Source organism: Schistocerca serialis, chromosome 3, assembly GCF_023864345.2.
Source record: "Schistocerca serialis cubense isolate TAMUIC-IGC-003099 chromosome 3, iqSchSeri2.2, whole genome shotgun sequence".
Lineage (NCBI taxonomy): Eukaryota > Metazoa > Arthropoda > Insecta > Orthoptera > Acrididae > Schistocerca > Schistocerca serialis.
Window position 1 is genome coordinate 231,312,711 of NC_064640.1, and position 27,942 is coordinate 231,340,652.

At 45.8% G+C, this 27,942-nt stretch overlaps 1 protein-coding gene across 2 annotated transcripts in view; it reads right to left on the reverse strand.

Annotated features, from left to right (window-relative positions):
- Positions 1-27,942, reverse strand: part of LOC126471574 (protein turtle homolog B-like) — a 434,642-nt gene that overhangs the window by 117,368 nt on the left and 289,332 nt on the right. For both annotated transcript variants that reach the window (XM_050099800.1, XM_050099798.1), the window contains one exon: positions 2,619-2,746. In XM_050099800.1, coding sequence (XP_049955757.1) covers positions 2,619-2,746 — 128 coding nt within the window. The remainder of the gene's footprint in view (positions 1-2,618; positions 2,747-27,942) is intronic.

Sequence of the window (27,942 nt, forward strand, 5' to 3'; positions counted from 1 at the left end):
ACCTTTGGGATGCCCTACGGCAGAGATTCTCCGTGGCATGTATTCGATAAGTTGTTGTTACTTTTACGGAGGTATGTGGCACCGGATGTCTATGCACAGGCCATACAGTTCCCTTCATTTAAGATTCGGTAGTTTGTGGCCACGAAGCTGGCACCCGATGCCTTCCCATATGTATCCCAGCGGTTCATATCAGGTGAATTTAGTGGCCAAGACATCAATGTGAGTTCAGTGTCATGCACTACAACCAACTGTAACACAATTCTTGCCTTGGGACAATGACAGTTACCCTGTTGGAAGACGCCATCGTAGTCGCGTAAGAAATTGGGAATGTAGGGCTGCAGCTGGTTCGCAATAATGTTCGTGTAGTCCACGGCTGCGACGGTGCCTTAGATTACTACCACAGGTCTCGTGTAAGCCCATGTGGATATCCATATATGAATATGCTGTCCTCCACCAGCGTGCGTCAGTGGCGCAAATTATACTTCTAGCAACCCAGCAACCATTCGACTGGATGACGGCGAATCCGGACACGCTCATCGACATGGTATAACAAGACACGTGATCATTCGACCAAGTCGGACGCTTCCATTGATTTACAGTCCAGTCTCAATGATTCCGTACCATTGCAATCGTAACTAACGACGTCGTTGGATAACTACGGAAGTACGTAGAGATCGTTTGCCGCAATGTCCCAAGTGGGCTGATCGGTGTGGTCGGAAACACAAAGGTGTAACCACGTCCAGAGGTCGCGGGGCTGGGCGGCCATCCCTCACTACAGATGTCGGACGTCATAGGTTCGACAGATTGGTATAACAGGACACACGGCGAACTGTTGCGGGGCTAACATCAGACATTAATGCTGGGCAGAGTAAAAGTATGCCTGAACACACAGTGCACCAAACACAACTATGGGCACGGACGACCCATGCATTTGCCAATGTCAACACCACGACATTGGCAACTACGACTAAAATGGGCATCGGCACTGGACGTTGGCGCAGTGGTGGAGCGTTGCATGTATGATGAATCCCGATACATTCTTCATCATGCTGATGGGAGGACGCTAATTCGTCCTCTTCCAGTAGACTAGCTCCTTGACACCTGAACTGCGGGACCGAGACAAGCTGGTGGCGGGTCCATTATGATCTGGGAAACAATCATGTGGGCATCAGTTGGTCCAGCGGAGCTCGTGCACGACGGCCAAGGAGTATCGTAAACCGGTCACAGCCCACTTACACCCCTTGAAGACGATCATGTTTCCCGACGACAGTGTTTTTTTTTCCAACAAGATAATGTGCTACGTTACAAGGCCAGGAGTGTGATGGAGTGGTCTGAGGAACACGGTGACGAGTTTGAATTGATGTTCTTGCCTCCCACCTCGCCAGATCTGAACCCGATCGAACACGTGGCGTCAGAGATCATCGCCCTCCTACCCCGAATTTACGAGAATCAGATGACCTGTGGGTGGGCAAATATGGTGTCGGCTCACCTCCAGCGAGCTGCCAAGGTCTCATTGCGTCGTGGCACGACGCATCGCCGCTGTTATCCGTGCCAAAGATGGACATACCGGTTGTTAGGTAGGTGTCCATAATGTTCTGGCTGATCAGTGCATATATTTTCCATCCCGCGTCAGGAGAACGCAACGCCACCAGGCGCCATTGAGTCTCACAGTGGCCATTCTTCCTAATGTTTTGGCTTATAAGTGTATATGTCATTCACCAAGATGGAGCGTATTACATTAGCGAACAACAGGTAACTGAAGCTTTCTAGCAGATCAGAAATACAGTGTTTGGAAGGCAGGGACATGAAACTTTCTCGGGCAAAGCTTTCATAGATTGAGTTTTACAGGTGCACCTTACAAGTTCATTGTATCGCAACCTCTGTTCTACTTTTCAGTCCCCACAGAGCCTCACCTGACCCCTCAGGGGAAAGTCAGATCGTGAGGCATAACGATGTATCTCGGTAAGAGACAGCCAGCTTCTGGGATTTGGCAGTAGTTTGCATGTGCCACAATTTTGACAACGGTGCATGCCCTGCTTCAACGTGAAATATAAGTTTTTGGAATAGAAAAACTATTAACGTCTCTAATAGGATGTTGATCAGTGGAAAATAGGCCACGGACTCCTACAGTACTAGTTAGGCTGACATTTCGTTTCTTAATATTTTATATATTCTGAATCTGCATTTATATTACTTTTCCGCGTCTGAAGATCAAAGTTCTTCCCAGAAATTTGGTTAAATCCAATGCTTCCATACTTCCCTGCTGTAATTCATCGAGGGTACATTTGCGGAGACTGTTAGGACAGGTCAGATGCTCCATATCCTGATATTCACCACAATCTCATTTGTCGTACCCATCTGCGAGGCCTCACTTTATCATGTCTGCCTTCGCTGGCGCCATGCCCCTTCTGATGCGGTTCTGAACCTACAGAAATTGATGGGCTTATTTGATGGATATTTAGTGTGAAGCGGGAAGGGAAATAAACAAAGTTTTTCAAGGTTTGAAACGTCTCTCGCTTTAAACAAAGCTTTACTACATAATAAGGCGTGGATAATCATGACCTGGTGCACAAGAAATAAGTGATATAACTGGAATGCAGAATAAGAGATGCGAGCACCTTGTCGTGGTGGTACCAGAAGATGTAGGCAGGCGGCTCCGGGGGGTTCCTGATGGTGCACGTGAGGTTGATGGTGCTGCCCTTATTCACGTAGATGTCCGGGCCTCCCAGGATGACCGCCGTCGGAACTGGAACGAAACAAAGCATCTAGTTATGCGTTACGGTAACAGCGTGAGCAGTTACCAAGCGTTACAGCAGGCTATCAGTTTTCAAAAAAACTGAATGATCACTGTAACAGGTGCACAGAAGAAGACCGCCACCACGTGTTATGACAATTTTGGCAGGCAGAGCTGGAATGGGTAGGAATCTTTATGCAGTTATTCATTGACAACAGGTTTTACATGGTTTCCAAACTTTTAACTCTGTTGTTAATTCATGGACTTTTTCTCAACTGAACTCTACAAGCCTCTTCGTTTTGTATTGTTGGTAGAGAGGGTTTGAAAATTTCTCTTACAATCCCATTTATGGACACGGTACAATATATTTGTCAAAATTACGATACGATTCCAGTTGCAGAGGCTCTAACTAGGATGTTTGAGTTATTGACATTGTTAGTATGTCATGTCTCATGCCGTGGTTTTAACTTAACAGCCTAATTGACACAGATACCTTCAGTTACACTCTCATGAAGAAATAAATAAGTAAGCAAACTATCACAAAGCACTGCAGAAATCTTGCAACGTACTTTGGTCCTCATAAATTAAGTTAATAACGGTACTCAGAGTATACAACTTGACACGATACATTCTACTGCCTTGTACACTGGTGTTCAAGACTTCAGGACAAAAGTAACTCTCGCATCATGTGTCACTGCCAAGTAACATAGACTGGTGAAACTTAAATCATACATGGAAGGAACCGCTACAGTGTAGTACAGAAGGTAACGGAATGAAATACGCAACGAGACGAAGAGAAATAACAATAATTAACCTGAAGTCACCATCACTCATGTGTATGAAGATGGTATCTGTTCTTTCGGACATGTCAGAAGGAACAGATACCATTTTCATATAGTTAAGGCTCACCGGCCATTGACCTTCTTCTTCTGTGCGAATGCACATGCAGTCCCCGTACTCTTACGGGTCTCGGTAAGATTGTCTGCCACGAGTAATGAGTGTAATGGGCAGGGGCACTACGTATGTAGTATGCCGACATTAAGTTGGGAATGTCGGTCTCACGGGGAGCGTGCAAGGGGTACGTCCCTGCAGTCGCTCTATCCTCTGTGCCCTCGGTGGCTCAGATGGATAGAGCGTCTGCCATGTAAGCTGGAGATCCCGGGCTCGATTCCCGGTCGGGGCACACATTTCAAACGGTCCCCGTTGATGTATATCAACGCTTGTCGACAACTTAAGGTCTTGATTTAATTATCATACCATTCATGTGGTCCCCTGGATACTAAAAAAGGTGGGACATGGTTCTTAATAGGTTGTGTGGTCGCCAAGGACAGCAATGCTTTGTCTGCAACCTGCCCCCATGTTCATCACAAGTTTAGTAAGGAATTCTAGAGGTAAGGCTCTCCACTCCTCTGCCAGAGCGTTTGACAACTGCCGCATGGTCGTTGGTGCATGTGAACGCGCTACAGTCTGTCTCTCAAACGCACCTCACACGTGTTCAATGGGATTTAAGTCAGGGGTACGGGCAGGTCAATCCTTTCGCCGTCGATCCTCTCGTTCCAAAAGCTCCGCTGGCGCTTTTCGATATGGTCGCGCACTGTCATACAGAAAAATGAAGTCAGGGTGGAACGCACTCGTCAAAAGACGGACGTGGGGATGGAGTACAGTGTGAAAATAATATTGATCGTCGAGAATACCACGTTCAAAGATTTCGAAGGCAGTTCGACCATGCAACACTATGCCTCCGAACAGCATCAAACATGGACCTCCAAAATGATCATGTTTGACAGTGCTTGACGTAACTTCATATGGCGAAAGGTGGGAACACGCAATGTCAGACTTTATCGCTTTGGTGCTCCAACTTTCATGGTGTTGCGAGACATAGTGTTGCATGGTCGTATTGAACTCCAAATCTTTGGACACTGTGCACCAGCTGGTCAAAATTATCGTTACACGCTATTCCTTTCTCATGTCCGTCTATGGATGACTCTATGTGACTGCACCGAACAGCTCAGGTGGAGCGTCTCATGGAACGAGAGGAGACACGGTGAATGGATTGGCCCGCCTGTTTCCCCTACTTAAACCTCATTGAGCACGATTTGGATACATAGGGGAGATGTACAGGGAGATTATAATTAAAGTTAAACTTTCAAACCGCTGTAGAAATAACACCACTGGTCAGAATGACGTCAAATTGCAACAGAATGTTATCAGAAAACAAAGAAAACGTATGGCAGAAGGAAAATAAATAGTTACAAAATGTAGCAATAGATGGTGCTGCAAGCTTCATAATTTAATAGTGGTCGACTACAAATGACAATTGAATCATACCCCCTGCGGGTCCAGAGGTTAGAATAGGCCTGAGGTACTCCTGCCTATCGTAAGAGGAGACTAAAAGGAGTCTCACACTTTCCGGCCTTTATGTGATGGTTCCCTGTAGGGTTTGACCTCCATTTTTCAAAATTTTCCCGAAGAGCGAGCCAACTGGGGAAGGGCGCCTTCACGGTGCATCGTGTCCATCATGGCTGAGACCTATCGCATCCTTCGTCGACATGGATCCATGGATCTGCACTTCTGCTCATTCTCCAGCAGTTGGGCGAGGTCACTCTCCTGGGTGCGTATTTTCCATCAACTCTGCAGTATCGTTTTCTACGCTGACGATGATAATGGACTTGTTTGCTAGGTTGTACCTGATATCTAGCACAGAAGCCAGTCCATTGTGGTGGGGCAGCCATTTACCCTGTTGGTTGTAGCACCCTGACCACACAGTAATCGCTCTGCTGATGTCTGCGCTGTTAACTCGCCACGTATGCCGAGCAGTAGATGCCTGTCACCCTGGGGCATCGGGACTCTCGGCAATGGCCATCCTGCTGGATGGGTGGTGCCCGTGGGGAAGGCCCTGGTCAGAGTGGGTGGCATCAGGGCAGATGACACTCAATGAAGCGTAGTACATCATCTCTTTCTGGTGGTCAAACACTAGCAGTCTAAGCGTTCACGGGCTCAATTCAGTGCACAGAAGTACAACCCCAAATTGTTCGCCTCCCTGGCCACACCATGGGAGGAACGTTAGGCTAAGGATGGCAGCAGCTCTTATTCGTCCCGGTACCTTGTATGTCCGAGAGCTGATGGAGAATCTGTCATGACGATAAAGCCTCAGTTCTCTGTTGAGCATTTAGAGGACACGTTTGGGGAGGTGGAGGGCTTGTCCAAAATGAGATTTGGGTCAGTCTTGATCAAAACGGTATCCTCTGCCCAGTCACATGCATTACTCGATTGTGACAAGCTGGGGGATGTTTCTGTTACCATCATGCCTCATAAGAGCTTAAATATGATCCAGGGTATTAAATTCCACAGGGACCTTCTTTTTTAGTCCTATGATGAGCTGCGCGCCAATTTACAGTGGCGAGTGGCGAGGTGTATATTTCGTTCGGCATGTCCACCGGGGTCCGAGGGATAATCAGGTTGCCACTGGTGCCTTCATCTTGGACTTTGAGGATGATGCATTACCCAAGAAGATCAAGGTGATGGTCTACCGCTGTGATGTAAAGCACTATATCCGTCCTCCAATGTGGTGCTTTAAACGCTGGAAGTTCAGCCATATGTCTTCCTGCTGTACTTCCAGCGTCACATGTTGAGATTGCAGACGCCCATCACATCCCAATACTCCATGTGCCCCGCCTCCCATCTGTGTCAATTGAGGAGAGTACCACTCGCCTTGCTCGCCTGACTGCAGGATTCTCCAGAAAGAAGGGAAAATCATGGAGTACAAAACCCTAGACCGACTGACCTACACTGAGGCTAAGAGGAAATTTGTACACCTACTTCCTATACATATGTCAAAGTCTTACGCCGCCGCTACAACAGCTCTAGCCCCATCAGCTCTGCCAAACCCAGTCACCTCTCAGAGCCAGAAGACTACACCTGCCCCTTGATGGTAGGGGGCACTTCCCTCCCTGTTGCTCCTGCACCACCTACTTTGAGAGTAACACATTCCTTCCCCAACCACGAGGGATATCAGTCCCCGCTTCTGCGCCAGAGAAGCGTAAGTCTTCTTGAGCTCCTCTCGCTAGGAAGGGGTCCCTTAGGTCACTCACCTTCCAGGTTTCTGCTAGTGGAAAGATGACACCCGCCAGTGGCTGAAGAGCCCAAAAGCAGCTGGTAGTGCGGCTTCACGATCATTCCCAGCCCCGAAGACTGAATCACTGAAGCCCTCCCAACCAGAGAAACCCAAGGATCAACGAGAGAAATCCAGAAAGAAGATCCCCAAGACCAAGAGAATTGATGTGGGACCCACACCACCACTACCTACAAGCTCTTGTCTGCAGATTAGATGGAGATTCTAGCGTCCGATGAGGACCTAGATCTCGCCAGACGCTCAGACAAAATGGATATAGACTGCTCAGGCAATACGTCGGTGGCAGCAGATGACCCTGAGGGATAAACTGCCTCATGGAATGTTCCATGCTGTCCCAGTCTCACGATGACATCCTCCAGAGGAATTGCGGCGGTTTTTTCCACCACCTGGCTATGCTACAGCAACTGTTAAGCTTTACACCTGCTATCTGCATTGCCCTCCAGGAAACCTGGTTCCCGACAATATGGACCCCTGCCCTCAGCAGCAATAAGAGATATTATAGGAACTGTAGTGACTATAATCGAGTATCAGGAAGAGTTTGCGTTTATGTCCTAAACTCAGTCTTTAGTGAAACTGTGCCCCTTGAAACCCATCTTGAAGCTATAGCTGTCAGAATAAGAACGACACAAGAAATAACTGTCTGCAATGTATATCTTCCTCCAGATGGTGCAGTACCCCTGAATGTATTAGCTGCACTGATTGATCAACTCCCTAAACCTTTCCTACTTTTGGGATGTTTTAACGCCCATAACCCCTTGTGGGGTGGCACAGTGCTTACTGGGCGAGACAGAGATGTCGAAACTTTACTGTCTCAGGTCAGCCTCAGTCTCTTGAATGCTGGGGCCGCCATACATTTCAGTGTGGCTCATGGTAGTTACTTGGCCATTCATTTATCAGTTAGCAGCCCAGGACTTCTCCCATCTATCCACTGGAGAGCACATGACGACCTGCGTGGTAGTGACCACTTCCCCATCTTCCTGTCACTCCCCCTGCGTCAGGCCCACGGACGCCTGCCCAGATGGGCTTTGAACAAGGCGGACTGGGAAACTTTCAGCTCTGCTGTCATTGTTGAATCTCCCCCACGCGGAAACATCGATGTGATGGTTGAGAAGGTGACTATAACAATCCTTTCTGCAGCACAAAACGCGATCCCTCGCCCTTTAGGGTGCCCCCGGCGAAAGGCAGTCCCTTGGTGGTCGCAGGAAGTTGCTAAACCAATTAAAGAGAGTCGGCGAGCTCTGCAGTGGCATAAGCGGAACCCTTCCTAGGAGCACCTCATAGCCTTTAAACGGCTCCGTGCCCGTGTTCGCCAACTTATCAAACGACGGTAGCAGGAGTATTTGGACAGATACGTCTCGACCACTGGCTGTCATACGTCACCTTCCCAAGTCTGGACAAGGATCAAACGTGTTTTCGGGTACCAGATCCCAACAGGTGTTCCCGGTGTTAATATGAATGGAGTGTTATCTACCGACGCAATCGCGATTGCCGAGCACTTTGCTCAGCACTATGCTCGAGCCTCTGTGATGGAGAATTATCCCCCAGCCTTTCGCACTCTCAAACAGTAGCTGGAAGGGAAAGTCCTCTCTTTCACTACACGCCACAATGAATCCTATAATGCCCCATTTACAGAGTGGGAGCTCAACAGTGCCCCGATGCTGCTCCTGGGCCAGACTGGATCCACAGTCAGATGATTAAACGTTTCTCATCTGACTAAAAGCGACATCTCCTCTTCATCTTCAACTGGACCTGGTGCGATGGCATCTTTCCGTCACAATGGCGGGAGAGTACCATCATTCCGGTGCTCAAATCCGGTAAAAACGCACTTGATGTGGATAGCTATTGGTCCAGCAGCCTCACCAACGTTTTTTGTAAGTTGCTGGAATGTATAGTGTGTCGATGGTTGGGTTGGGTCCTGGAGTCACGTGGCCTACTGGCTCCATGCCAGGGCGGCTTCCGCCAGGGTCTCTCTACCACTGATAATCTTGTGTCCCTCGAGTATGCCATCCGAACAGCCTTTCCTAGACGCCAACACCTGGTTGCCGTCTTTTTTTGATTTATGAAAAGCGTATGACACGATATGGTGACATCATATCCTTGCCACATTATATGAGTGGGGTGTCTGAGACTCGCTCCCGATTTTTATCCAAAATTTCTTGTCGCTTCGCACTTTCCGTGTCCGAAGTTTGTGCCTCCCATAGTTCCCCCCATACCCAGAAGAATGGAATCCTGCAGGGCTCTGTATTGAGTGTATCTCTATTTTTATTGGCCATTAATGGTTTAGCAGCAGCAATAGGGCCGTCCGTCTCCTCTGTATGCAGACGACTTCTGCATTTGGTACTGCTCCACCAGTACTGGTGTTGCTGAGCGGCGCCTACAGGGAGCCATCCACAAGGCGCAGCCATGGGCTCTACCAGACAGTTTCCAGTTTTCGCCACAAAGTCGTGTGTTATGCACTTCTGTCGGCGTCGTTCCGTTCATCTGGCACCGGAACTTTACCTTAATGACGATCCACGGTTCTTAGGACTAGTTTTCGACGCCCCATTGACTTGGCTTCCTCACCTTCGTCAGCTTAAGCGGAAGTGCTGGCAGCACCTCAATGCCCTCCGCTGCCCGAGCAACACCAACTGGGGTGCAGATCGCTCTACGCTGCTGTAGCTCTATAGAGCCCTTGTTTAGTCCGGCCTAGACTATGGGAGTCTGGTTTATGGTTCAGCGGCGCCCTCAGCGTTGCGTTTACTCGACCCAGTGCACCACTGTGGCGCTCACCAAGCGACAGGAGCTTTTAGGACGAGTCCGGTGACCAGCGTCCTTGTGGAAGCCAGTGCCTGCACTACTGCTGGCCAGTTACATTGCACACGTTCGTAGTTCTCCTGCGCATCCGAATCACCGTCTCCTTTTCCCACCCACGGCGGTTCATCTCCCGCATCGGCGGACCAGGTCAGGACTTCTAATTGCTGTTCGGTCCGATCCCTTCTTTCCGAACTGGAGTCCTTGCCTTCACCAGTTATACTTGAAGTCCATTGACGTACACATCCATGGTGTACACCTAGGCCGCGGCCCTAAGCACGTAGTTAACCCTGCGGCTCTCTGCTGCCACTTCCTCTCGATTCTTGACATGTCCTGAGGCCACAGCTCCGCGTATGTCCATGGAGGACATATTGAACAGCATTCCTTGTCCGATGGCTGTAGTGTTTATGCTGCCGAGCTGGTGACTATATCTCGTGCCCTTGAGCACATCCGTTCATGCCCTGGGGAGTTTCGTTTGTGTACTGACTCCTTGAGCAGTCTGCAAGATATCGACCAGTGCTGCCCTCGTCATCCTTTGGCAGCGACCATTCAGGAGTCCATCTATGCCCTGGAACGGTCCAGTCGTTCAGTGGTATTTGTCTTTACCCCAGGTCACGTCGGAATCCCAGGCAACGAACTTGCCGACAGGCTGGCCACACAGGCTGCTGTGGAAACCGCTTATGGAGATCGGTTTCTCTGCAACTGACTTGCATTCAGTACTATACCGCAAGATCTTGCTGCTTTGGGAGACGGAATGGCATAAACTCAGTAAGCACAACAAACTGCGCGCCATTAATGAGACTACGAATGTGTGGAAGACCTCCACGCAGGCCTCTCGCAGGGACTCTGTGGTTCTCTGTCGGCTCCGTATTGGCCATGCTTGGGTGACACACGGCTACCTGCTGCGCCCTGATGACCCACCTCAGTGTCGGTGCGGCGCCCGGCTGACAGTGGCCCATATCTTGGTGAGCTGTCCTTCTTTGGCTGCCCTGCGACGGACTCTTCAATTACCGGACTCATTGCCATTAATTTTAGCTGACAACGCCTCATCGGTTAATTTAGTTTTACGTTTTCTACGTAACGGTGGGTTTTATCATTCTATATACGTTTTCGTGCATGTACTTTGTCCCTTTGTGTTCCCCACTCTAATGTTTTAGGCTGGATATCTTAATGTGTCGCAAAGTGGCTTTTACTTTTTATTCTCGTAGTCGGCCAGCCAGTGTCATCTGCTCTCTTGTTTTTATCCCTTATACCTGTTTCTTGCTTCTCTCTGTGGTTTTCTTTTCCTGTTTTGTCCTTAGTAGTGTTGGTTGTCCTTCTGTCGTTCTTCTGGTTCTTCCATTCTCCTGTTATTGTGCTATACGTGTCCTTTCTTTTCTTCTTTCGCTTGTGTAATTATTTTACCGGGAACAAGGGACCAATGACCTCGCAGTTTGGTCCCTTCTCCCCATGCTTTAAACCAACCAACCAAATGAATGATGCAACAGTGTCTAAGGTGTACGTTTGATGTTAAACAACCTGTGCTATTCAGTCTGCATGGATGTACAGGTGTGATACTGTTAGTTACGTAAGCCCATCCACTATGGCAAGGTAATATCAAATCGAATGGGAAAAATCTGTTTTCAACTGTCCTGAGGCCAAAAACCGCAAAAAAACGTCAATCAAAATCAAATCGGACTGTTAATTTCCGTGTGGCTGGCGCAAAACATGTTTAATGTGCTGTCCACCGTTTTCTGCAACAAGTTGAAATCGAGAAACAGCATGTTCCACAACTGATCGAAGTGTTTCCGGGGTCATGTTCAGAATGTGTTGCGCAATGCATGCCTTCAGTGGAGCTCAGTTTGCAAACGGGACACTGAACACATCTTTCAGATAGTGGTTCAAGTGGCTCTGAGCACTATGGGACTTAACAGCTGTGGTCATCAGTCCCCTAGAACTTAGAACTACTTAAACCTAACTAACCTAAGGACATCACACACATCCATGCCCGAGGCAGGATTCGAACCTGCGACCGTAGCAGTCGCGCGGTTCCGGACTGCGCGCCTAGAACCACGAGACCACCGCGGCCGGCTCTTTCAGATAGGTCACACGGATTAAGATTAGGTGATCGGTTCGGTCAGGCTGTAGGGGAATGGCGACTGATAATTCTAGCATTTCCGAAATGGCGCTTCAGCAGCTGCTTAATGTGCGATTTGCAACGTGCGGAGATGCGCCATCTTGCACAAAAAAAAAGATCCCACCCAGACATCCACGCTGTTTGTGAGCTGGAACGACGTGGTTGCGCGAAAGACACTCATAGCGATTAGCAATAACGGTACAGGTAACAGGACCTGAAGCACCTGTCTCTTCGAAAAAAATATGGCCCTATGATAAATGATGCCGTAAATCCGTGCCACAGTGACCTTTTCAGGATGAAGTGGTACTGGTTGATTTGTGTGTGGATTTTCCGTTGCCCATATTCGACAATTCTGTGTACTGACATATCGTGTTAGATGGAAGTGGGCTTCGTCTGTCCACAAAATCTTCCACGGCCAATCATTGTCCACTTTCATGCGAGCAAGAACTTCTAAAGCAAAGGTCTCTCTTGCTGTCAGGTCAACAGGAAGCAACTCGTGCACATGGGTAATTTTGAATAGTTGGCAAAGAAAGATAACTGGTAGGATTTTACGCATCATGCTCACAGGTAAGTCCAATGTTCGGGCAATTCTCCGTGCACGACATGTTTGCCCAGCACCTCTCGTTTCCTCCTGCATTGCTGTGGCCACTGCTTCCACTGACGTCTAATGAATTCGTTTCCTCCCTCTACCAGGTTGCACACCAAAAGAACCCGTCTTTTCGAATTTCCGAATCCTTTTTTCCAGACCCTCGCAGTCATCGGACCAATGCCTTTTTTCAAACCGTCCAGCGTCCGGAACTTCTGCAGAGCGACGTGCGCACAGTCGTCATTCTTATAATACAGCTTTACAAACAGAGCGCGATTCTGGATTAAGACAGTCATGGCGAACGTCGCAGACGCGAAAGGAAGAAATGCCGTGTATCCGGCGTGTTTATACCAACTTCTATGGGTCGTGCGCATGACAGGTGTTTTCATTTACGTAGTCTGAAACATACAGCGCCACCTATTGATCAGTTTTCACATTATTCTTTTTCTTCTGCTATGCGTTTTCCCCCTTATCCGATAATATTCCGTTGCAGTTTCACGTCATTCTGACCAGTGTTGTTATTTCTACAGCGTTTTGAAAGTTTAACTTTAATTATAATCATTCCTGTAGTGTAGCAGGTTCACATCCACCAACGACTACCCAGCATCCTACCACAAGAATTGCTTACTAACCTTGTTGTCAGCGTACGAGCACCTTGAAAAAGATGCATCGCCGCTCGTGATGATTGCACACCCAATTAAGAACTACGTCCCATCTTTTGTAAGGCCCAGGGGACCATCATGAATGGCGGTGGTTACAGTGTAATTCTTATCTTTGAATAAAAGTGTAATTTCTGGTCATCTCATTGAGTATTTCTTTCAATTAACTTCTGTACTATATTGTAGCAGTTCTTTTTACATGTAGCCCAAGTTCAATCGAGGTATGCTACTTGGCAGTACACATCATACGCGAGTTACTTCTTTCCTAAAGTTTCGCATGCCAGTGTATAATCGCTGCTACATAACTTCCGTATGTTGAAAGAACGTTATTATACTAATGTGTCAAAATGAGGTATACAACATAAAGATAAAAATTCGATTGCGTTACTAGATCAAATAAAAAAAAACATGGAATTAAAAGCACATAATGGATTTTCTGCATCGCCTTGACATTACAAGCTGCTATACTAACGTCCATATTAACGAGGCAATCCAAGTTACTGAGGAAAAGCTATTGAAATACGGACAAATGGTCGGAGTGGAAATAGATGAATTAGTTTCTTTATTTATGCTTTCTCTTTCAGATAATTATATTACATTACATTACGTAAATGAAAAACGAAGATATCACGTTCTACAACTGTTTTGCTGTCACTCTTGTAAATATTTTTATTGACAGCACTGAGAAACATTAGAAATAAGTAGAACGAAATCACATAACTTGATGTTACATTAATAAGAGTTACACTCTTGTAAAAATGTTAGTATGCTTGATTTATTTTTAGCTAAACGAAGATTATTTGTACAAAATAGGCTAATAAAGCAATGAAATCAGGCGGCATTAAAACAGTCTGAACCTAGCCGCTGAAGATTTTGGTAAGTTACACACCAAATGCAATGCAGGCAGGACGGCGCTACATGCTATTAGTAGGTTTTATAAACAGCTACGTTGCCACACATTGTCTTTCGAAGACACTTTACAGCTCATGTAGGGTTCGTGGAATAGGAATAAAACCAGCCACCTGGTGACAGAATCTCGCATGCGCTCTATAACTCGTAGAGATTTTGTGTTCCTCCGAGTACGTGTTCCACTTGCTTGGAAACTTATGACGATTTCAGCCCTCATTCATGTACGCATCATCTGTATATCTCCACATTTCTTTTCAGTGTCGGTAGCACGTGGGAACACATTCAAAGACAAATGAGGAGTACATAGTGAAGTGATATGAAGTGGTTAGTGTCATAGTCCTTTTTGTCTCTTGATCAACGCGCAACTAGAGTAACTCAAACTAAACGTACCGCCAAAGCAGAGAGACAATTACTGTATTGCTTTTATTATTATGATAATGGTTTTATAGATCAAATCAGTCAAAATTATAGTTGACATTAATGACAGTTTCTCGCACTATCGTCCATCTTCAAACATCAACAATATCGTTTGGTGGAAGTGTGACGAGCATAACTTATCAAGCACCGTCCTCGCATACCCGGTAGCATAGCGCTGGTTGCGCGTCATATAAGGGTGATGCTTCACAAACTACACTCCTGGAAATGGAAAAAAGAACACATTGACACCGGTGTGTCAGACCCACCATACTTGCTCCGGACACTGCGATAGGGCTGTACAAGCAATGATCACACGCACGGCACAGCGGACACACCAGGAACCGCGGTGTTGGCCGTCGAATGGCGCTAGCTGCGCAGCATTTGTGCACCGCCGCCGTCAGTGTCAGCCAGTTTGCCGTGGCATACGGAGCTCCATCGCAGTCTTTAACACTGGTAGCATGCCGCGACAGCGTGGACGTGAACCGTATGTGCAGTTGACGGACTTTGAGCGAGGGCGTATAGTGGGCATGCGGGAGGCCGGGTGGACGTACCGCCGAATTGCTCAACACGTGGGGCGTGAGGTCTCCACAGTACATCGATGTTGTCGCCAGTGGTCGGCGGAAGGTGCACGTGCCCGTCGACCTGGGACCGGACCGCAGCGACGCACGGATGCACGCCAAGACCGTAGGATCCTACGCAGTGCCGTAGGGGACCGCACCGCCACTTCCCAGCAAATTAGGGACACTGTTGCTCCTGGGGTATCGGCGAGGACCAATCGCAACCGTCTCCATGAAGCTGGGCTACGGTCCCGCACACCGTTAGGCCGTCTTCCGCTCACGCCCCAACATCGTGCAGCCCGCCTCCAGTGGTGTCGCGACAGGCGTGAATGGAGGGACGAATGGAGACGTGTCGTCTTCAGCAATGAGAGTCGCTTCTGCCTTGGTGCCAATGATGGTCGTATGCGTGTTTGGCGCCGTGCAGGTGAGCGCCACAATCAGGACTGCATACGACCGAGGCACACAGGGCCAACACCCGGCATCATGGTGTGGGGAGCGATCTCCTACACTGGCCGTACACCACTGGTGATCGTCGAGGGGACACTGAATAGTGCACGGTACATCCAAACCGTCATCGAACCCATCGTTCTACCATTCCTAGACCGGCAAGGGAACTTGCTGTTCCAACAGGACAATGCACGTCCGCATGTATCCCGTGCCACCCAACGTGCTCTAGAAGGTGTAAGTCAACTACCCTGGCCAGCAAGATCTCCGGATCTGTCCACCATTGAGCATGTTTGGGACTGGATGAAGCGTCGTCTCACGCGGTCTGCACGTCCAGCACGAACGCTGGTCCAACTGAGGCGCCAGGTGGAAATGGCATGGCAAGCCGTTCCACAGGACTACATCCAGCATCTCTACGATCGTATCCATGGGAGAATAGCAGCCTGCATTGCTGCGAAAGGTGGATATACACTGTACTAGTGCCGACATTGTGCATGCTCTGTTGCCTGTTTCTATGTGCCTGTGGTTCTGTCAGTGTGATCATGTGATGTATCTGACCCCAGGAATGTGTCAATGAAGTTTCCCCTTCCTGGGACAATGAATTCACGGTGTTCTTATTTCAATTTCCAGGAGTGTAGTTTCGTGCTTCTTCTAGAAACGATGCTGCTGATACCCAAAGAAATCATGACGATGGAAGCCGTACACAGAAACAATCTGAATTATGATCTGAGCTGATCAGCAAATACTACAATCGTAATGGAGAAGCAATGTGTAGAGAACGTAAAGGGTAGTCTATGGATATGATTAAATGCTATTACTAGTTTGTCGGATTCACATATTTCTGATTCCTGTAAAGAGTATCTTCTGGCAGTGCAATAACACTTACCTGTGGTTTTTAAGTGTACAAGATCAGCTTCATGAAGGCGTTTGTGAACCGACAGTAAAAGATGGCCACACAATGTCTTTAAAAGCTTATTTCCATGTGTCGTACTTGTTTATTTGAGCTTTCACTCAGATCCATTATCATTGTCCAACTATACATTTTGTCAGCTGATACTGCAGCTCCGAGAGGCATTTTATCATGATATTCTTATAAACTATAGAAAAAGGACATTCAGTCATCTTCCAAAATCAGCCTGTCATTTTACTGTTTCCAATATCGCATTTTATCAGGAAAATGTTACCTGCTAGCCATTTTGACTTCTTTACTTATTATCTAATGCACTTGTATGTAAATACAATTACACAGTGATCTGAGGGTAGTAGTACGCAATGCGAATGCATTCATCATTTTATACTTCCGTCTATACTAGTCTGATTTATTCAAATTCTTTTCAGCTCTAGGCTGTTTCTATTTCTTCTTTGCAACCGACGTGGAACACAGACTAATTACTCGTTTATGATTCAATCAGGAGAGAGGGAACACGGTAACAGAGCATTTAGCGGGCTGTACAAAACTCTGTGAGTGAGTTCTCATATCTATATCACATTCACGAACCGAGTTGTGCATCTGAATTAAAAAGACGCCCCCTCCTTGGTGTTATATCTTAATGATACATGGTATGAGAGACACTCGTTTTGAAAATCATTCCAGACAAACGATACACTTTCATGTTCCCAGTAGCGGGACAACTGGCCCCTACGTATCGCAGTTATCAACAACAGGACAGGGTAATCCAAGAGACCATGGAAGGTAGAAAGCCAAGCACTTTAATGAGGCTTTAATTTGCTTATGATTATTCCATAACAATCCTGTGCTGTAATTTGCACTGAAAATTACTTGATGAGAATGGATAGACATTGTGGCAGTATGTGATGGGTAGTCCAATTTATACTAAGAGGAAACGAAATGGCACCATCAACAAAACACTGATGCCATGAGGCATCCCAGCACGTGCAGGTCTGTTTACTGCAGGCACAATAGCTGCATTGTTCGCAGGTACTTCGAGCTGTGTGGCACTGAGCTCTTGTTCGTGTTACAATGAAGTGGCAGGTGTTACGTTCTTGAAGCGTTTTATTTAAGTTCCCGTATTGTTTCTCTGCTCTGTTTACTGTCTCTCGAGGGTCCACCGCCGTTGTTTCTTTGAGGTGCTTCTGCAGCGCTTGCCTCTTCTCCATCTGCTGGCTATTCATTTACATGTCACTCGTTAACGAGCTACTGTTTTCGTAGTTGCTGGATACGTCGAACGAAGGCACTTCTAAAAGGTTTTTAAGCATTTGAAATAAAAATTAGTTGTGAGAGTTTAGCAGTGACGTTTAAGTGATTTTTGTCCTACCGGACCAGAAGGAGTTTACAGGAAAACGAAAATTCTGACAACATCGTTGCAAAGGCTTTTTTTTCTTTCAAGTCTTAGGGTTATATGTGTGTCTCATTAAGCTTATGCTCATGAATACGGCCACGGCATGCCGTGAATTCAGATGTTATGTTAAGCCGTAACCTCTCTCCCCTTACCACCCTCAAATAACTGTCACGAGCAGCTGATTAACAGCGTATCATTACCATCAAGATCACGCCCAGCAAAGCACTGGTACATTAAAACCAATCAATGAACTGATTACTACTGCGTGTTTAGAATGATGGTTTTCGTAGGTGTAAAATATTCCTACATTAAACATGATGTAACAATCATATGGGCGAATTTACATTACTGTATTGCAGTGTCTGTGTTCTTAAGAACGATGCAATGTTTCTTCGGATATGCATGCATATCTGAAAGAACAGGCACTGCAGTGACGACAGCCGTTATGAAAAACATGAAATATACACTACTGTCCATTAAAATTACTACACCAAGAATAAAAGCAGATGGGTATTCATTGGACAAATATATTATACTAGAACTGACATGTCATTACATTTTCACGCACTTTGGGTGCATAGATCCTGAGAAATCAGTACCCAGAACAACCACCTCTGGCAGTAATAACGGCCTTGATACACCTGGACATTGAGCCAAACAGAGCTTAGATGGAGTGTACAGGTACAGCTCCCCATGCAGCTTCAACAGGATACCACAGTTCATCAAGAGTAGTGATTGGCGTATTGTGATGAGCCAGTTGCTAGGCCACAATTGACCAGACGTTTTCAATTGGTGAGATATCTGGAGAATGTGCTGGCCAGGGCAGCAGTCGAAAATTTTCTGTATCCAGAAAGGCCTGTACAGGACCTGCAATATTTGGTCGTGCATTATCCTCCTGAAATGTAGGGTTTCGCAGAGATCGAATGAAGGGTAGAGCCACGGGTCGTAACAAATCTGAAATGTAACGTCCACTGTTCAGAGTGCCGTCAATGCGAACGAGAGGTGACCGAGACGTGTAACCAATGGCACCCCATACCATCACGCCAGGTGATAACGCCAGGATGGCGATGACGAATACACGCTTCCAATGTGCGTTCACCGCGATGTCGCCAAACACGGATGGGACCATCATGATGCTGTAAATAGAACCTGGATTCATCCGAAAAAATGATGTTTTGCCATTCGTGCACCCAGGTTCGTCGTTGAGTACACCATCGCAGGCGCTCCTGTCTGTGATGCAGCGTTAAGGATAACCGCAGCCATGGTCTGCGAACTGTTGTTGTCTTGCAAACGTCCCCATCTGTGACTCAGGGATCGAGACGTGGTTGCACGATCCGTTACAGCCATGCGGATAAGATGCCTGTCATCTCGACTGCTAGTGATACGAGGCCGTTGGGATCCAGCACGGCGTTCCGTATTACCCTCCTGAACCCACAGATCCCATATTCTGCTAACAGTCATTGGATCTCGACCAACGCGAGCAGCAATGTCGCGATACGATAAACCGCAATCGCGATAGGCTACAATCCGACCTTTATCAAAGTCGAAAACGTGATGGTACGCATTTCTCCTCCTTACACGAGGCATCACAACAACATTTCACCACGCAACGCCGGTCAACTGCTGTTTGTGTATGAGAAATCGGCTGGAAACTTTCCTCATGTCAGCACGTTGTAGGTGTTGCCACCGGCGCCAACCTTGTGTGAATGCTCTGAAAAGCTAATCATTTGCATATCACAGCATCTTCTTCCTGTCGGTTAAATTTCGCGTCTGTAGCAAGTCATCTTCGTGGTGTAGCAATTTTAATGGCCAATTGTGTATTCGCAGATGCGAAATCGAACAACCATCAGCTATATTAGGAAATGATGGCAGTGAAAATTTGTGCTGTACCGGGACTCGAACCCGAATTTCCCGCTTTACGCGAGCGCTCGCCTTAAGCGCTTTGGCTATCAGTGCAGCGCTCACGGCCGCGCCCAAACTTCCATATGGCGTCGTTACTGCACCAAAACTTGTACTCGTACACACATTATGTAATTCCCGTCCAGCCGGCCGGCGTGGCCGAGCGGTTCTAGGCACTACAGTCTGGAACCGCGCGGCCGCCACGGTCACAGGTTCGAATCCTGCCTCGGGCATGGATGTGTATGATGTCCTTAGGTTAGTTAGGTTTAAGTAGTTCTACGTTTTAGGGGACTGATGACCTTAGAAGTTAAGTCCCATAGTGCTCAGAGCCATTTGAACCATTTTAATTCCCGTCCAGGAGAGGACATTTTAATTGAAAGTCGGTGACTGACATCGCTGAAGGAGCATTCTGTCGTTCTCCTGAACACAGACATTGCAGTATCGTATTTATCCGCCGATACCATCATATTTCATCAATTTAAATTATTTTTTTACTTACTTAGTGCTCAGAATAGGTTGGTTGGTTGGTTGGTTTTGGGGAAGGAGACCAGACAGCGTGGTCATCGGTCTCATCGGATTGGGGAAGGATGGGGAAGGAAGTCGGCCGTGCCCTTTCAGAGGAACCATCCCGGCATTTGCCTGGAGTGATTTAGGGAAATCACGGAAAACCTAAATCAGGATGGCCGGACGCGGGATTGAACTCAGAATAGGTTTATGATATCTTGACTTAGGTAACGTGCACACTAAAGGCATTACTCGTTTGTTGCAGTACTTGAATACATGCCAAACCGCAATACAGCAGCGACCAGGCATAAAAAATAGCACAACATTTTCGGTAAAACTATTGACTTAGTTTGTGAGTGTTATGTTGCAGTTAGATGTTAAAATGTTAATTGTGTCACTGCGAAGAAATGATTGCGCGACAAACGTTTCCATACTCCTGAAAATATGCTTTATATATGTAACTGATTTTCGTCATCTGAAATTTTTATGAAATGATTTTGCGTGGCCTGGAACGGTGGTATCAGACTATGCTGTACTATGTCTTCTGGGCGACGACTGGCATTTTCCTCCGAGCACCAATGGACATCAAAATCGATATTCACTTTCACGAAGGAAGGGTGATTTTAGTTTAAGGTCTTGAAGATGCCGAGTTCACAAGAGAAGCACAAATTTAGTTTTTTGAAACATGGTGCTGAAAGATATCGGCCATAGACTTAAGGAACCATCCTTCAGTTTGACGCTAGTGATTTAGGGAAGCCGGGGTTACATAATCAGGATTGCCGAAAGGGAATTAGAACTTCTCTTTGCGCCTTACGACTCCGTGTTTGTAACACCTGTGCCTATGTCGCTTTGTAAGTATTACGAGCTGCGAGTACTATCAGTAATAACTACTTATCCAAAGATTTGCAGATGACGAAGCAATGCGATTTATTTAAGCTGGCAACGCTGTTAAGTTGTGGGGAATATTCATTAGATATTTAGTCCAACAATGTCCTCCAACAGTCATTCCGAATCTAGTCACCATGGGGGAAAGTACCTTAGGAATGCATAATTCGATGGTAATAAATACAGAAGCTTTACAATTGAACTCGTGAGCCAGTAATCCTTTCCTTTTAGTACGAAACATTGGTCGTTTCGCCGGCCGAAGTGGCCGTGCGGTTAAACGCGCTGCAGTCTGGAGCCGCAAGACCGCTACGGTCGCAGGTTCGAATCCTGCCTCGGGCATGGATGTTTGTGATGTCCTTAGGTTAGTTAGGTTTAACTAGTTCTAAGTTCTAGGGGACTAATGACCTCAGCAGTTGAGTCCCATAGTGCTCAGAGCCATTTGAACCTTTGGTCGTTTATTTATATCACTATGTTGCACAAGCCCTACAATTATTGTGTCCCTAGTTCTTAAGGAACTGAATGTATGAAAAGCAGTGCACTTCGGAAACTGCCCCACGGCTACCGTTGTCCAATAAATTATAGTTTACTCTCAGCTTAAGCAATTTTTACTACTATAATGTCGCTATATCAAGCTTCAGTGCCACACTGGCTATGAGTGGCAACTAGAGCTCCGTGAAGTGTTACATTGATAACAGAAGGGATCGACGGTAATCAGCAGCGGTCCTTTTACGCTTTCTTGCACTTAGCGTGACCATAACCTCTAATAATATTCGAAGCGTATGTGATAAACGGATAGTCACACCATGACTCAGATTCATTACCACTACTCATTATCAATTTGGATGCTGGTTCCCCACCCCGAGGAGAGCAAGGTAATGGTTCAAATGGCTCTGAGCACTATGGGACATAACATCTGAGGTCATCAGTCCCCTAGAACTTAGAACTACTTAAACCTATCTAACCTACGGACATTACACACATCCATGCCCGAGGCAGGATTCGAACCTGCGACCGTAGCAGTCGCGCGGTTCCAGACTGAAGCGTCTAGAACCACTCGGCCACAGGGGCCGGCGAGGAAGGTAATACAACTGACAATCTGAACTCAGGCACTGAAGCAATGTGAAGTTCAGACGAACATGCGCGCTGACAAATGCTTCACTTTTATTTGTCTGGAATTTCTGGTGCTGCCTGTAACAATCTAGACTGTTAAAATGAGGATAGGTTAGCGAATCAGATCTGTGACTATCATGTGTTATTTCTTTCAAAATAAATAATTCTTATGTGAGCAATTAGTCAAGCAGTACTATGTTACCATTCTATGTTAACAGAATACATATTATTCACACAGAGTGAAACACACTGCCATTTTTTCAATTCTGTTAACACAAAAAACGCAGCTTTATATGTGTTACCTGATATTCAAAGGTACAGTGAAAACGCTGTTGATGCCTGCAACGAGAATTTTTGTAATTAGTAGTATGTTATTTTGTTTCATGATAACGCTGTGTTCAACGTACACCTTGGTAAAGACCTGGACGTCTACCTTCTTTTTCTTAGTTATTTCTGCTAAAACGTGTATTGTCTGATGGCGATTCTTATATGGCAGGTGTCAAAGCATTATACTATTGCCTGAAAGATAAATATAGTCAAGAAATAAGTGCCTATTTCCTAAGTATAGCTGCATAGCCAAGTGAAGCTCAATTACAAATATTTATCACTCAAGAGTCTTCGTACCATTAAATCAGCAAAGATCTGGAACCGAAGACACAGGTTTCAAAAAAGTAACAAATTCAGACAAACTATACCCAGCAACAAAACTTTTGATGAGGGCATGCTTGGTAGCATAATATGTTCCGTAAAATGAGATCTAAGCGTTCTGAGGAAGAAAGAAGATTAAGGTTTAACACAAGCGATTGAGTGAAATCCTCGGAAAACCTAAATGTGAATAGCCAGACTGTGATTTGAATCGGCGTCATCTCCGATCCGAGTCTATTTTGTTAACCACTGAGTCACCTTTCTCGGTTTAGAGTTCTAGATGTAGTTAATTCCATTCGTGCGAAAGAATTGTGCAGAGGTTTAAAAAAGAGGGACTTAGTGGTCTGCAAGGCTGCATTTGTCCTTCTCGACGAATACCACACTTGATCTATAGCTCTCATATCCAAAGAACTTTACGCAGTTCCAATGACGCAATTCCAATTTGAAGGTCTCTCTTAATAGTCATTAGCCTTGATTACTCATCTTTTATCTTTCCATTTTCTTCTTTTCCTAATTATACGCCTAGATGCTAGTGCGCAGGATGTTTCAAGAATATTTACTCGGCTTTTCAATACTATATTATCTATATTAATGAAGATAGAAACTTGGAGTAAGTTTTAACTGATAAATAGAAACTAAAATTTTGCTTTGGCGCCAGGTATAAATTGCCGGGAGAGATCTTCCTGGTGCAGGTAGCTCGCTCGCTGCCCAGTTTATTTCCAAACTAACCTCAAGGCGAGATGGCGAAAATACAACAAACAGTCCAGTCAAAGAACGCAAATTAGAAGAAAAAATTCGAGTAGTCGCAAATTTTTGATCGATGGAGCGGGGGTGTAATGATCAACATAATACAAATACTGACCGGTGGGGCGTGAGCGTGGGGACAGGGTGCCGGGGTGGGGGGTGGGGGGATGGATATTACTTTTTTAAGTTTTTCTTGACTATCTCGAAAACCTCGGATTCTAACGAAACCTGTTAAATTTCCTTAAAAAAGGTCCTATTCATTTTTTCCTTAGGACTAATAGTTCACGCGTTGCAGGGGATGGACATGGTAGCTTGTTAAAATAGTGTTTTAATGGAATAAAATTAATGTATATTGCTAAATAACATGGGTTAAGGACAAATATTAAACGTGTTTACCACATCCAAGTGCAGTAGAACCTTGTTAAGGGATAAATTGTGTTCTGGGGGTGTAACAGGATGGAAAGGCAGGACTGGAGGTTAAAAACGTGAGGTAATGTAGGTCGCTGGATTGTGCTCATGCACTTCCCTCCGTCATAGGTGCGCAAAACGTAGAGCGAGTCGGTAATTCCGTATTCACTCTGCCGCAGTGCGTCGCAAAAAGCAACTCCAGGGGATTTCACACACTTAGACCGACCCCTCCGCAGCGCGCCTTGTGAATCACTTGCGACACAATGCTCATCGCACACTAAGTGTGTTAATACTACATTGAATACAGATATGAGTTGCTAACAATACAACGCAATAAAAACTTATACGAGGGCGTGCTGAAAAGTATGTCTACGAATCATTTATGTGAAAACTCTTCAAACTTTTCAAATGAAACAAACGTTATTAACATACTATGTCTTTATTTTTCACATCTACATATTTGAAGGTATCTGCGGCTAGAGGGCTTCGAATTTTAGCGTGTGACATGACGGTGCGTGAGAAACAGCGTGCTGCAATCGAATTTCGATTTCAAAGAGTTCGTCCACACATAGAGTACTCTTCCCTTCAGCACGGCAATGTCAGACCACGCAGAATGCTGCGACATCTGCAACAATCCGACGGCTTGGGTCCAGTGTCATGTAGAAGAGTTCGTGCCAGGAAGGGGAGAGATAATTGTTACATCCCACTTCAGACGCAAATTGCAAAAGAGTACGTGGTTTGGGGATGGGGAGAGAAACTTCTGACACCAATGTTAATATATAAAATAGAAGGGAAGGGGAAGACGGTTGTTAAATATGCCTCGTGGCGGCAGTGTGCAGCAGGTCGAGAGGTCAGGATTTGATAGTGGGCATCCAGAGCTGCCGTTAAATGACTAAACAGGAAATTAAGTACAATAAAGAGGATATACTTAAATATACGGAGTACAAAGGGCGCGCCTAGGGTCGGAAGTTAGCAGGGTTAGGCCAGTCTAGGAGGTCGAACAATTAGATGCAATTGCTAACGGAAGGGGAACCGGTTCGTGTTAACTTACGTTGGTGGCCGGTCCTGAAAGCAGAACCAGTGGCTCTGCCTTCCAAAAAGACGTCTGTTCTGCTCGAGGTCTGGATTAGAAGAGAGAGAAGCAAGTGTGTTCTGCTCCGCAGGACGCTCCGGCGTACACACACGTGATCAGTATCCCGCGCGCGCTAATGGCTAAAATAAATGGCGTGAATTCGCTAGCAGTTTCAGCAGAGGGCTCAGGGCGTCTCCTGGCAGCAGCTTTAACTGGACAGAACTGCCTCGGTTTTGAAAGACAAGCGACTTGTGTCACGTAGACATGGCGTGAATTACTCTGGGAGAAAACTTGTAAAGATTCCACTGGGCCTTTGAAATAAATTTCTTAAACCAATTTCCTAAAACATTCCTTGACTGGCTGCTATCCTGTACAGTCACCTATCATTCTCCATACAGTCCCGACTTGGTCCAATCCGATTTTCATCTGTTTCCAAAACTTATAGAACGCCTTCGAGGACTTCACTTGGATATTTATGTAGCGCTGCAAGCAGATGTGAGGCTGTGGCTCCGTCAACGAAGTCAAACATTTTACACTGACAATATTTTGTCGGGAGAAATTTGTTCATCGCCAGGGTGAGTATGTTGAGAAATAAATATGTAGACTTGAAGAATAAAGATGTAGAATGTTAGTAATGTTTCCTTCATTGGAAAAGCTTTAAGATAAACGAAAAGCACTAGTCTACTTTTGTTCTACTGAATTACGTTTATTGTGTTAACTGGTTTTTGGCTTACAAGGTCATCATCAGATATTTACTGAGCGTTGTCAGCCGGCCAATGTGGCCGAGCGGTTCTAGGCGCTTCAGTCTGGACCCGAGCCACCGCTACGGTCGCAGGTTCGAATCCTGCCTCGGCATGGATGTGTGTGATGTCCTTAGGTTGGTTAGGTTTAAGTAGTTCTAAGTTCTAGGGGACTGATGACCTCAGTTGTTAAGTCCCATAGTGCTCAGAGCCATTTGAACCATTTGAGTATTGTCACCAAATAAATTATAATGTTTGTAAACGACATTGGAAGAGAAGTTACACGTCTACATTGAAGTAGAAACATACAGTAAGTAACATCTTTGACAGTGTGTTGGTAATGCAATGTAAAAAGGAAAAAAATTGAACAGTAAATAAAAACAAAAATAAAATAAAATAAAAGTAATACTTAGAGCAAAAGCAAACTAATGCTTTTCATTTATTATAATGGTGTTCTACCAAAAATCGACGCAAAATTCTGTTAAAGCCTTCAGAGTTTTCACATAAAAATTCGGAGGCATTACTTTTCAGCAAGCCCTCTTATGTAACTCTCTGCCCATCGTTCTACAGTGCTAGAGGGAAACTGATTCTTGGACATCCTGTACGGCGGTAGCGTTCTTCCAGCAGTGTCAGCTTCCCACAACGATTGCTACTCGCTTTTCCATTTACAGACAAACTATACGTCCCCAGCATTTCTTGTCCATTTCTCTCAAGTGTGTATACAAAATAACTTCCCTGAGCTCGTGTTTAATGTGTATAGTGGAGCTATTTTCAGTTTATTAGAGAGCTTATTTGCAGTTGTTGAGTGCTCAATCAACATAAAGCTAGACAGATGGAGCTGTCAACCGTCTACCACATTGAAGACTCTGCCCCAAGTCTGACATGTATTTAATATGTATCTGACAATTTTAGTTTCATTTTTCCCATTATGAAAGGCTGAAATACAGGGTGAGCACAAAGTTTTGCCCTGATCATAACAATTATTACATAATAACCGTTTGACATTATAATTTATATTTGATGACATTACATAGGTTAGTGTTACTAGTTTTTTTTAAGACCCCTTACGTTAATAAACTTCGACGTGTGTTCCCTTGGTAGCTCGGAGACTGTGGAGGCGGTATTCCAGTTCCCGCCAGGTGTTTCATAACATGTGTTCTGTCACAGTACCCACAGCAGCTTGTATCCTAGCCTTCAATTCGTCGACGTCAGCAACTGGTGTGACGAAGACTCTGTTCTTGATATAGCCCCAGAAAAAAGGTCAAGGGGCGTAATGTCTGGAGAGGGGAGTAATGTCCGGATCGGTGGATTGGGAGGAACGGCCCAACACCCTGGCCATCCCGCTCTCCAGACATTACGCCCCTTGACTTTTTTCTGGGGCTATATCAAGGAGAGAGCCTTCGTCACCCCAGTTGCTGACGTCGACGGACTGAAGGCTAGGATACAAACAGCTGTGGGTGCTGTGACAGAACACATGTTACGAAACACCTGGCGGGAACTGGAATACCGCCTCGACATTCTCCGAGCTACCAAGGGAGCACACGTTGAGGTTTACTAACGTAAGTGGTCTTAAAAAAACTAGTAACATTAACCTATGTAATGGCATCAAATGTAACTTATTATGTCAAACGATTATTCTGTTATAAAATTTTATAATCAGGGCCAGACTTTGTGCTCACCCTGTACTTTTTGCAGTTTGAGTCTGTCAAGTGCATCGTCCAGCCTCAGCTCACCCAATATCTGAGATATACAGAGACTTATATTGGCTCCGTCTGTAGTAGTAGGAAGTCACTTAAGTGTTATGGAACTTCAGATATTGCAACACAGATCAACCAATGCATTATAAGCACTTCTCAGCCGCTGTTTACAGGAACGTATTTTCCGTAAAAGCTCAATTAACAACTGCAAATAAATACTCACTTAATAAATTGCAAATAACTCCACTATATAACCACCAGCTCAGTGAAGTTACTTTGTCCACTTACCTGAGTGCGTTGGACAGGTAGCGCTGGTGAGGTATAGTCCGTCTGTAAACTGAAAAGCGAGCAGCGCTCGTGTTGTAGAAGCCACCTTTCCCGGAAGAACATTACAGCTGTACAATATGACTAAGAATAAATTTCCCTGTGGCACTGTTGAACAGTGTGCAGAGATTTACACAGTATCTGACTAGATACTTTTCTTGCGTTTGTATTATTAACATGTGGTATCTGTATTCAGTGTAGTGTTAACACACTTTGTGGATAAAGAACACCCACTGTGTCGCCAGTGATTTGTAAGACGAGCTGCAGAAG